At 33.8% G+C, this 13,457-nt stretch overlaps 1 protein-coding gene across 13 annotated transcripts in view; it reads left to right on the top strand.

Annotated features, from left to right (window-relative positions):
- LOC124366144 overlaps positions 1-13,457 on the top strand; it is a 113,190-nt gene that overhangs the window by 82,461 nt on the left and 17,272 nt on the right. For all 13 annotated transcript variants that reach the window (XM_046822467.1, XM_046822464.1, XM_046822463.1 and 10 more), the window contains one exon: positions 124-327. In XM_046822467.1, the coding sequence (XP_046678423.1) occupies positions 124-327 (204 nt within the window). The remainder of the gene's footprint in view (positions 1-123; positions 328-13,457) is intronic.

The following is a 13,457-nucleotide window of genomic DNA, read 5'->3' as shown; positions in this document are numbered from 1 at the left end:
CTTAAAATCGCTGTACAGATATCAGTAAATTCTTTTAATAATAAAGATACCTGTTTAACCTGTAGTTCTGTTTAGGCTGTGGAAAACATTGCGTTTCTCATCCAAATTCTTGTTTTTTTCAAGATGGAGTATAGCCAAGCTGTAAGCGAGAGGAACATTTTTGAAGTTGACGGAAATGTGGTTATCGAAGTGGTCGATGATGATGATAAAACAATCGCATCAAGGTCTTCTACACTTAGAAGTTGTGTAAGGAGAGAGTCATCGAGGAGTGTCATCACATGGACATCTCCTCCAATCTCTCTTGGCGGGGAAGATAATTTGAAAAGGGTAAGCATTATTTTACAGAAAGGATTATCTATTTCAAAACAGCTTCTGACCATAGGAGCCACCACAATTAGTAACACAATGGGTGTCAATCAGTCCTTTCCGAATAGCCATGTGCTCAACACGATCTGGCTTACGAATTTCTTGCTCAGCCATCCTGAAATCTCAGACAAGTTGGCCTATTAGTAAGAAGTATTGGCCATTTTTGTTACATAGTGTGAAATTTTAATTTGAAAGATTGCCTTGTATAAATATTTAATTTGCTTGATGTATATTGAAATTACTCCACCATTTCAAGACATCCTCCATTGAAATTTTTAATTAAGAGCAGACCTTGAATCATTTACTAATTAAGTTATGTATTATAACGACCTGGATTGTAGATATTAATATTCAGGCATCCAAGACGATATAAAATGTTTTTTTATTAGTAACCTCCGAGTGAATATTCAGTAAAATTTATTACTAGATTTTTAAAACTATTAAATATTATCTGGTTTGTCTTAAATAAAAATCACAGTTCTAAAATTAAAATAATGGATTTATTTTAAACTTGGAAAATTAATAAGTTCAATGTTTCAGAATTTTCATCACTCTATTTTCCACAAGGGATTGACAAACCGTTTAGTAATTTTAAAAGGTCCTTTGGCAAGAAATAAAAATATTAATCAAATATATCAAACTAAAAATCAGAGCTCTCTTCTGAAGTAAAATAATAAAGTTTTCAAATAAAAATCAGATACCACTTGGAAATAACTAAAATCTAATCTAATCTAATGTTCACTTCTAAAAGTTCACTCAAAATTCAAAATCAAAAATCAAGCTTCTCTTTCCACTAGTTGTACCTTAACTTTCAAGTCTTTGTAATTAAGGTACAACTCTCTCAAACAATAATTAATGTTCAATTAATTTCCAATTAATAATTCACAATAAAACAGTTGCAATTAAATATTAATAAATTAATAAATTTCCAAATTTCAATTAAAGTTATTAACAAAGTTCAATTTTAATTCACTTTTCTTGCAAGTTTGAACCAAATGTAACTTGTATGATTCTATTGTGCTCTATTGTTCATTGAGAATCAGTTATGCAGATTGCTCTGTAGTTTCTATAAATTTAATTTTTCCTATAAAAAGACAACAAAATTAATTTAATATCAGATCTGGAAGACTATTTCAATATGAAGGAAACAGGATTTTTCCAGACATTTGCCATCGTTCAGTGAAACAAGAAATGAGTAACACTACGTTTCGAGATCAGCAATCTGATCTCTTCTTCAGGTAAAGAACTAACCTAATATATAATTACAAACTAGGTTAAAATAAACAAATCTTACCAAAGCGTTGTGGCACGCCTAAGTCAGGAATCACAAACTACAGGTTGTTTGTCAACTTTACTAGCTCTATAAACATGCACTTAATAAAAAACTATACAAAACACTAATCATTAAAATTGAACTACGGAACAGGTCATAATACGTCTTCACTCGTCTACTGACCACCTACGACTGACCAGAGGGACTAGCCAATGGTAATCGTCACGACTGGCTAAAACAAGATGGCGGAAATAAAAGGGAAGTGGGACCTGTATGGCCTTCCCAAAATCCACAAACCTACCATCCCTCTCCGGCCTATCATTAGTTCTCGTGATTCACCTTGCAGGGAATTGTCTAAAGTCCTCTTGGACATCTTAACGCCATTGGTAGGAAAAACTGACTCTTTCATCAAAAATTCCAGGGATTTTGTAGGGAAGTCAAAATCCCTAAAGTTGACTGAAACAGACAAACTGGTAAGTTTTGATGTCAAAAGTCTATTTATAAATGTACCAGTTCCAGAAACTCTCGGAATTATTAAATCACATCTCAAAGAAGACCAAACATTAAAGGATAGAACTAAACTTCCCGTGCCAGTAATTATGGAACTGTTAGAACTATGCACCCAATGCAATTATTTTGAGTTAGAGGGTAAAATTTACCGTCAAGATGAGGGGATGGCAATGGGTTCTCCACTGTCTCCTATTTTCACCAATATCTTTATGGAGGAATTTGAGCGAAAAGCTTTGGCTTCAGCTCAGTTCAAACCGAAGATTTGGTGGAGGTATGTGTATGATACCTTTGTTATTTTTTCTCATGGAGACATTGAATTAAATAATTTTTTGAATCACATTAATAGTATTTCTCCTTCCATCCGCCTCACAATGGAAGTGGAAGTCCAAAACAAGCTTCCCTTTTTGGATGTGTGTGTATTAAGAGATAGGGATGTCCTTAAGACAACTGTTTTTCGAAAGATAACACACATAGGAAAATATTTAAATTATCAATCCAACTATCAAAAATCTGTCAAAGAAGGAGTAGCCTACTCGTTGTTTGATAGAGCAAAGAGCTTGTGCTCAGATAAAGATGGACTAATAGAAGAATTTAAGAAAATTGAATCGGATCTCAGAAGCAATGGATACCCTCAATTAGTAATAAATAAGTGCAAACAAACCAGAAGAATCATTCCTGAGTCAGAAAAACAGAATTGTGATAAATTTGCGTTTATGTCAATCCCTTATGTGCCGGGATTATCTGAGAAAATTAGAAGAGTAGGTAGAAAGTACAACATTAGAACTGTGTTTAAAACACACAACACTCTTAGACAAAGTCTCGTAAAAACAAAACCAAAAAATGGCACACAGGATTCCAAAAACTGTGTTTACAGTATAAAATGTAGTTGCAATAGGGAATACATAGGCGAGACAAAAAGACCACTAAATGTAATGATAAAAGAGCACAAAGAAAACACGAGAAAGGGTCTCACAGAAAAGTCAAAAATTGCACACCATTGTTGGTCCGAAGACCATCATATGAATTGGGATGAAGCCAACATAATACATCGGGGACCACATTTCTTCAAAAGGAAATTAATTTAGGCAACATACATTAAATTGGCAGACCAACCAATGAGTCAACCATCAGTCGAGATTAGGCCGCTTTGGTTGCCAATTCTAAAAAATGAACTAAAGAGAAAACCAAAAGTATCAAACGGATCAGATATTTGTAATAAACCAATGCGGAGTCACAATATGGTTTTAAGAAGTTCATCTCGCATGAACCAATAATAACGAAAGGGCCCATTCCTGTCCCCCTTCCCTTCCTGTTTTCTTCACAATCCTTCCATCGTCAAAAATAACCTTCAAACAAAGTATTTCAATATAACATACAATAAATTTGGTGCTTACCTCAAAATCCCTCGCAGAAAAAAATTTAGAAACACGGCGCACTGTAATCAACTTAATTTATGATAATAACCAAAAGAAGATCTATAATCATGATAAGGAAAAAATCTAACTTTTTTAATTGCATTAGCATAGTAGAGGAAGAACATTTTCTGTTATAAATGTCGAAGTAAATGGGACAAAATTATTAATTGTACCAGTGTACCTTAATTTTAATAATTGGAACAGGGATTTTGAAAATTTTACACATTTTTGTCAGTAAAATTTCAACAGAAATTTAATTTTAATAGGAGACCTGAATGTGCGAATAGGGCACGAGCAAAATTTAGAAAATGAAATAAATTTAGATGATTTCAATGCGAACTTTAGTAGTAATCGAAATTCAAAAGATATGGTTGTAAATTCAAATGGGCGTAAATTATTAGAACTTTTTAATTATCATGGGTTAATAGTTTTGAATGGCAGATCTAGAGACGATTCCGAGGGCGATTTCACATTGATCAATACTAGAGGATGTTCTGTAATAGATTTAGCCGCAGTTTCCATTAATGTGCTAAACTCAATCAGCAATTTTGAGGTGGTGGACTTTCCAGGATCAGATCATCTACCCATTGAATGCACAATCAGGGGTGGCGCTTCTGACCCCGTGGTCGGGGAGGGGGAGGGGCTGCTCCCATTGATGCCGAAACTCAGGTGGTCGGATGGTGCTAAGTCCGACTACACAGATAAGCTGGAGCGGACAGTTACGGAACTACAGTTAACTAACAACAACCAAAACAACGTTGACAAACTCGTGGGTTGCATAGTTGACTCAGCCCGGGGGAAACATCAGGTGTTGCTAAATAATAAGGGGGTTAAGAAAAACAGATTTGGTTTGACTTCGAATGCTTAGCAGCAAGAAAACGCGTATTTCGGCTATTAAATCTCTTTCGAAAAAATAATTCTATGTTAGTGAAAAGCAAGTATTTGGAAGAACAGAAAAAAATATAAGACATTGTGTGGTAGGAAAAATAAAGATCACTTGGAGAGTATTATAACTGATTTGAGACATGCGTCTGATTCTAAAACATTATGGCAGTCATTAAATAGGTTTAAGAGAAAAAAGATAATGAAAACTGGAAATATTTCAGCCAGTATGTGGATTGAACATTTTAAAGGGTTGTTGAATCCACCTTTGCTGTCATCTGGGATAAGTTTTGCACTTCCTGAGGTGCAGGACGACTATTTAGACAGAGACTTTCCTCTTGACGAGCTAGAGTTTGTTTTAGCACGAGTTAAAGCTGGAAAGGCCCCTGGATACGAAAGAGTGCCGTATGAGTTTTTTCAAAAATTCTCCTACCAGTTTTAAAAATAAATTGATTTTTATGTATAATATTATTTTCAATACTAGTGATGTACCCGACAGTTTTAAAAAGTCAATAATATTTCCACTACACAAAAAATGAGACTTGGAAGAAGTAGGAAACTATAGAGGGCTGTCATTTATCGATTGTGTAGGGAAGATATTTTTAGGTTTAATAAATAATAGATTAAATAACTGGATAAGTGAAAAAAGAATTGTTAGCGAGTTTCAAGCTGGATTCAGAAAGGGATACTCAACCATAGACAATATATTTAGTTTATCCACTAGGGCAAACTTGAAAATTTTAAGTAAGGAGAAGTTATTTTTTTTTTTGTTTTTTTTTTTTACTTTTCGTCGGCTTTCGACACCATAGATAGAAACGCCTTAATTTATAAGTTATCTTGTTTGGGTGTACCTACGAAAATTATTAACCTACTGAAGAGTTATTACAACGGAACAACTGCAGGTTTTTGGTGCAGGGATGGAGTCACTGACAGTTTTGACACTAACATGGGCTTGAGGCAGGGCTGCATACTAGTCCAACAATGTTTTCGCTGTTCATTAATGATTTGCCAGAGGTGCTAGAAGGGGGATGCAGTTTTGGAGGGACTAAAATAAATATGCTTATGTACGCGGACGACATAGTTATAATTTCCCCCTCTCCAACAGGACTACAGCATGTGATAAAAAGGTTAGAAAATTACTGCGAAAATTGGAATCTGTCTGTTAATTTGAATAAATCTAAGATTATGGTGTTTAGGAAAGGGGGTAAGCTGAGCTCTGAATGTAAGTGGTGGTATAAAGGAAACAGAATCGAGGTGAGTATCTAGGTATGTCGTTCACATCCGCATTATCGTGGAATCAACAATTCAAAGAATAATCCAGATGTGCGAGAATGACAATGAACACAATGTGGGGCAATTTAATAGGTAACCCCAGGGTCCCAATCAGTGCAAAATTTAAATGTTTCGAAGCCGTTATTAGAGCAATACTTTGCTATGGAGCACAAGTCTGGGGATGTCTGGAAAGCAACGGAATAGAAAGTGTTCAAAGAGACTTTTCCGGCTGCCACACAACACACCTAATTATGCGATCCACTTAGAAGTAAATATTGAAACTATTTTCATATACACTCTGAAACTGAATCTTTCTTATTTTATACAAATTTTGTCCTGGGGTGAAGACCGCCTACCAAACATTCTAGCAAGACAAACTATCGAAGGTAAGAGCGCATGGTGCAGGAGGTGGATAGAGTTAGGTGTCAGAGTGGGAGTTGAGGTAGATTTCAGTGTGCAGGAGTTGGACATACTGCAGACACAGCTGATGAGTGTGGTAGAGGGGCTGAGGGATAGGTTTCATGCAGACTGTGTGGCAGAGCACGGACCTCTCGTTATCACCAGCAGTACCTGACCCTTGATCTTGACCTTGGGGACAGAAGTGCAATCAGTAATAACCTTGATGTTGATACTATTTCATGGGTTATTAAAGCTCGAGCAGAACTTGTCAGCTTAAATTACAAGCCTTGGCTAACAGATTCAATTTTTACCTGTTCTTGTGCAACCTGCAACAGTTTTCCACTTTGTAGCCATATGTCCTATTCTCAGGAATATTCGAAAACAACGTTTAGGAAATTGTATATTAAGTAAAAGGGAGTTTTTGGAATTTTTGAATGGGAGGGATTGGCAGGCGTTAGGGGATTATATGAAGGACGCTTGGAGGTACCGGTGGAATTTAATACAGGAATTCAATTTTTAGATTTTTCTTTTTAATTTCTTAATAAGTAAGGAAAACTGTGCAAACATAACGTGCTAGTTATAATGTACATAGTTACGTAGATTATGAGTTTATATTGCACTTATACATCACAGGAGAGACCATTAAGATAAGGATTCAGTCTTTACTTTTATATTCCTTTTTCTGTACTGTATCTGTATATTTATATCAACGTAACATATTGTATTAACCGCCTTTAGGATGTAAATGTGTGTTTTACTTTTTCTCTTTTACTGTACAAATTTCGTTTTATGAAAATTTTGGTAGTTTAGCAGTTTATTTTGTACTGTATTTAATACTCCTATAGTTTAAAGCCAGCCAGCTGACGGTCATTTTGACCAATGCTGTCAAGTGTTTGAAGTTGGGTTCACTGTGGGGACCTAAATGTGTATTCACAACTAAAAGGAAAATAAAGCACTTTTTCATTTCATTTCATTTTTCAGTCGAGATTAGGCCGCTTTGGTTGCCAATTCTAAAAAATGAACTAAAGAGAAAACCAAAAGTATCAAACGGATCAGATATTTGTAATAAACCAATGCGGAGTCACAATATGGTTTTAAGAAGTTCATCTCACATGAACCAATAATAACGAAAGGGCCCATTCCTGTCCCCCTTCCCTTCCTGTTTTCTTCACAATCCTTCCATCGTCAAAAATAACCTTCAAACAAACTATTTCAATATAACATACAATAAATTTGGTGCTTACCTCAAAATCCCTCGCAGAAAAAAATTTAGAAACACGGCGCACTGTAATCAACTTAATTTATGATAATAACCAAAAGAAGGGCGAACATTACGAGCTGGCAGTTTTATAGTTCCCCTTCCTTCCCTTCTGATGGACATCCGTGGCGTTCTCTCATTGGCCCAGCCGTATCTAACTCAAGAACAATAGCCTTCTCAGATCTAACGTAACTGCAGAACAAGACAAGTTCTGATCAATTCAAGGGAGTGAACCGCCTTACTAATATTTTAAAATTACCAGCACTAACTTGTCAAAGGATTACATATTCGTTTTTATCCTAACTTCTCACAATCTAATTTAAAATTAAATCCCAATATTTATTTCCCAAGAATTTTCATTTAATATAAGTTTTAATTTTTTTTAAATCAACCAATGTAGCTTTAAAAACACTACATGTATGTTTTGCTTAGTTATCACATATCAAATTCTTTATGTAAATATTTTTGGAATGAGACCTCGAACTGAAATAATGAAATAATGAAAATAATGAAATAATGATTTATTTTCAATAAATAATTACACTGAAATTATAAACTACTTATTTGAAAATACTAATCCATCTTTATCCAGTTGCGATGGTTTAGCAATACATAAAAAGTACAGATCTTAGAGTCTACCTTAATAATATAGTAAATAGTGCATGCGAACCTGTGCAGCATCTTGTACAAAACATCTTGCACAGTCTTGTACAAAACATTGTATACATTTCCTAAGTTAATATAAAATACTAAAGAATATATATTATATTATTAAACAAAAGAAGGCTAAATTTTATTCATAAAAAACTGCTAATAACTGATAATACACACAAAAGTCGTAAGAAAGTTTGCATGAACAGCAAAAATTTCCATCTCAGTAACATTTTGACAAAATTGTGACAAACAACATAACAGCAATAACCAACAATCAAACTCCACCAAACATCCGAAAACCAAAAAGTAACATAATTATATCATCTAAATTATATATAGCATATATCTCTATCCTTATTCTAACTACAAACTGTATACTTCCAATATTACTTAATATTACTACTTTAACATTCAGTATGGAATTTCCAAAACATACTAGTCAGCCTACTTCATAATTTTTATTAACTGTGCTGTGTCCTCATAATTAAAAAGCCATTGTTTTACTTTATTTTTGAACTTAAATATTAATCTACACAATTTAAAATTGGCTGGTATTTCATTAAATATTTTTGCACCTAAAAAAATAAAAGATCTTGTCATTAATGATTTTGAAACTTTCGGCTTTCTCAATAAATTGGCTACTTTACTGCGTGTGTCATGATCGTGCATTATATACTCGGTTTCATTATTACCACTACGAATAAAGAAAATCTGTAGCACTTTAAAAATATATAAATGCTGTAAAGGTAATATATTGAGTTGTCTAAACAGATTAAAAGATGAATCCCTTTTCTTCCTAAATAGTATAATTCTAATATAATGATTCTGTACTGTTCTTATTTTAGCGATCAAATTTTTGAAAGTTCCTCCCCAACAATGAATACCATATTGTAATTTAGAATTTATTAGAGCAAAATAAAGTGTTTTTAAAAGCGCTTGATCACATATATTTCTCAAAAAATAAAATTTCCGAATACTCCCTTTTAAACCCTTTGTTAGCTCTTCAATGTGATCCTTCCATGATAAATCTCTGTATATTATAACCCCCAGATATTTAAACGAATTCACATTTTCTATGACCTGACAATTACAATCACGCATAAGTTGGCAGCCCGATGAATGATACCTAAATTGGTTCTCTTCATATGGGGGCCTGTTCATTCTAAAATTTAAAACCTTTGTTTTGGAGACATTAACACACATCTTATTTTCCAAGCACCATTTATTTAAGAACGAAAGTGCTTCATCTACACTGCTACATAGTCCGTGGCTGTCCCTATTCCAAAATAAAAATGCAACATCATCAGCAAATGCGGTTACCCTTCCTCCAAATTGAATTTTTAGAAGATCGTTAATGAAAATTAAAAACAGGGTAGATGATAAAACGGATCCTTGCGGTACACCTTTTTTTATACTTCCCGGTTTGCTTAAGCATCCCCTACACTTCACAGTTTGTTCGCGATCCATCAAAAATTGGCCAAACCACTTCAATGCATTTCCCCTTATTCCTATTTTTTCCATTTTGGTCAGTAAACAGTTATGGTCAACCAAATCAAAGGCCTTACGAAAATCCACAAAAACAGCTGTGCATTTATTTTTTTCATTCATCTTTGCATACGTAGCTTCCAAAAAAGCAGATAACGCATGCTCCGTACTTTTACCTTCTAAAAACCCATACTGATTTTTACTGAAAAAATTTAAATCGTTCAAAAAGTTTACTAATCTTGACTTCATTACCTTCTCAAATATTTTCGAAAACACTGAAAGCAAGCTGATTGGTCTCAGGTTATCAATTTTGATTGTATTTGATTTCTTAGGGATCGAAACTACGATACTTTTTTTTAAAATCACTGGAAACACCCCTGTTTGGAAACTACAGTTAATTATATGTTCAAGTACATATGAAAAAATATCTCTGCATCCCTTTACTAGGTTAACCGTCACATTATCAAACCCACTGGAGCGTTTATTTTTTAATTTACTGATGACAGTTTTTAATTCTTCGCAATCAACAGGAGTTACAAAGAATGAACGTTGCGGCGTCGTGAGCAGATTTCCAGTATCTATTACCTCGCCAGTACCTCTTATCGTCGCTGCCGTCGACGCCGCGCCACCTGCACTATCATCAACAATCAGCTGTTCGTGCACATCAATTAAGTATTTGTTTATCATGTCACAGATTGCTTGCGGCTCCTCAATAGTCGATCCGTCATTTAAGGTTAACCTCTCAATGTCCATCTTCTTTTTACATCCAGTAATGTTATTAATTATTTTCCATTGTTCTGCTGCATTTCCCTTGTATTTAGTAAGTAAATTGTTGTAATACTTATGTTTGGTATTATCTATTTGACTTCTTACATTAAGAGAAAACCTTTCAAAATAGTTTTTGAAACGCATATCATAGGGCCTATTTAACATTATCCTGTATAACTTATTTCTTTTCTTTATTTTGTCCAATATAAATTTATTTATCCAAGGGCTTTTAGCTTTTGCTTTAATGTCTCTGCGTGAACTAACCCTACTTTCGGTGCCTATCTCTATTGCTTTGTTTACTATATTATAAAATTTGTCCATACACAGATTAGCATCATTCGAATTAAATACCTCATCCCAACATGAACTTTCCAAGTAATTCTTTACAGTTTCAGTATTTACAAAATTTGCTTTCATCGGGGCCTCTATGGTCTTTTTCTGGCCATTATTATTTAAGTTGACTGCTACCAAACAGTGATCAGATATTCCTAGGTTACAAATTTCAACTTTAAAAGAGTCCAAATATCTAAATCCAATAAACACATGATCTATGCAAGTTCTTGAGTCATTATTTATCCTAGTTGGCTGTTTCACAAAACATGAAAGACCATAATTACTCATCAAATTTAAATAGCTCTTTGAATAACAATTATCTACTAAAATGTCAATGTTACCGTCGGCTAAATACAAAACATTTCCTCCTAAACTAGCCAACATAACTTCCAATTCCTCCAAAAAGTTTTTAACTGTGTAGTCATGCAGTCTATATAAAGAAACTAATGTAAATTTGACATTATTCAATTTAAAATTTAAAATTACCGTGTCAGCACTTTTCATATTACACTGAATGCTATTACATATTATATTTTCCGATACATAAACCATCACTCCGCCCGAAGCATAATTGTCATTACAATTTGTGTATAATTTATATCCATCTAAATTATAGAAACCTACTTCATCTGACTTAATCCATATTTCACTGAAAATTATAAAATCACATTTCTTACTACAACAATTAATTTGAGCTTGTAGAATGTTAAATTTATTTCTTATAGATCTAACATTCAAATGAATAAATGTAAAACCCGCAGAACATATGTCTGGAAAAATATTATCTAGAGTATAAGAGACCGGCCAAATTCCTATTTCCTCATACTCCAAATTCATTTATCGCTATTTATTACTACTTAATTTATATCTGTCTATCATAACAATTTTTATCAAAATGTAAAAACAAAAACAATTATAAATACCCTTATACATAGTTGGTGCAGAGACTTACTTTACTTTACACAGATCTTCTTCACAGTCGATTCGGATACACTTTTGGCCGTCCTCTCTTCTCACAAAAATCTTTCCTTCATTACACCAAACGTATTTGTAGTTATTTTCCCTTGCTTTTATCTTGGTCACTCTGAGAAGGTTCTTGGTTTCCGGAGTCAGGTGATCATTCACGTAGACATTGTTGTTTGAGAGCGATGGGTTTATGTCTTTAGCAGTCAACTTCCTGTTTTTCTTGTAAGCTGCTATGCACGTATTCTTGAGCCTGCGGTCCCGTAGTTGGACGATTAGTGGTGGTATTGATCTAGGCTTGAATGTAGGCACGCGATGAGCAGCCATCACGTCTTCTGTCTTCAGTTCCACACCCAAAGACTTTCCCACATCAATAGCAACCAGGACAGGGTCTTCATTGTTGGTTACTGGAACGCCTTGGATCTCAATATTTGACTTCCTTGAGTATTGCTCTATCTGTCTCAATCTCATCTTTAAGCTAGATACTTCTTCTTTTAATTCCTTATTGCAAGCGATAATTTGTTGATTTTCTTTCTTTAGCTCTATATAATTTTCATTCAGCATTTTCATATTTTCATTTGTTTTGTCTATGGTATCTGAGAACATTTGCAAAGACACTTTAAAATCTTCAAACAGCTTACTATATTTCTTGAGCTCAGCAACAACATCGTTTTTAAATTCATTTAGAATCTTTACCAACATATCTTGTGTCAAAGGTTGAGACTTACTACCGTCCTCACTTGCATCAACTTGTATTTTAGGTTTACAATTATTACATACCCAGTCCTTTTTTGCTCCTCTCGTTTTAAGTGACTCGGATGTTACGCCAGCACATCGTAAATGGAACACACATTTGCATCTACTAGAACAGATTATAGATTCACTATCTCCCCCGATATCCTTCTTACAGACGCTACACAAGCCCGGCATACTTAATTCCTTCTATTTTACAATAATATAGTTGATTATGCACGTATTACTTCTATTGCGCAATCCTAACCTAACCTCTACGCTGCGGAGCTTGCTCAGACACGGCCGCACGGTACCAGGCACTGAGGCAGACTTCGATATTTGTCTAGATGTAAATTTATTGTGAGTGTGTTGTGATGACTTCAATACATTTGTTATTTTATACACCACTTTTATAGAAAATTATAAAATATTTTAGTGATAATGTGTATTAATCTTTGGTACACTGTGTTTAAAATAATCGTTATTGCGTAGCACTGCTTATTCAGGACAAAGAGCTCACAATGACAAAGGAATTCGTGTCTAGTTCAACCAGTTTTGGAATACTGTAAGGCATAGGTTACAGTTTTTTTATGCCTGAAGAAGAGGATGGATTCCACTCCTCGAAATTTAGTGTTGTATTTTATTTATTTATTTATCAAACCAAGACAAATGCCAATGACAAGTAAAACAATGACTGAAATATAACATATAATGACAATGACAATTATCATCATCATCAGTAGTAAACGTAAAATAATAAAGAAAACCAAATTATAAAGATGGTTTGTGCTGTATAGCAGTAAAAATAATAGCCTTGGGTGCCAAAAACTGTACATTTTGGAATTAAGACAATTTTAAATAACGAAATTAGGTATCAATCAATACGTTCGTTGCGTGAAATGGTTTGCTGTTCAGCCAGGAAAGAGAATGTAAGCTTCATTATCATTAATTATAATTCATGATGGCGATATCGGTTATCAGTATTACATGTATTTGCAAATGTGTTAAACAAAGTTTCTTTTTGTGTCTAAATGTATTATTTTTTCTAACTATAATTTAAATTTCATATTTCATAGACATTAACAAGAAAAAAATTACACCTAGTGGTTAAAAAATAATGCAACATTATTAAACAATTGAAGTATAT

Source organism: Homalodisca vitripennis, chromosome 7, assembly GCF_021130785.1.
Source record: "Homalodisca vitripennis isolate AUS2020 chromosome 7, UT_GWSS_2.1, whole genome shotgun sequence".
In the NCBI taxonomy this organism is placed as follows: Eukaryota; Metazoa; Arthropoda; class Insecta; order Hemiptera; family Cicadellidae; genus Homalodisca; species Homalodisca vitripennis.
This window is presented reverse-complemented; position numbering and strand designations above follow the sequence as displayed.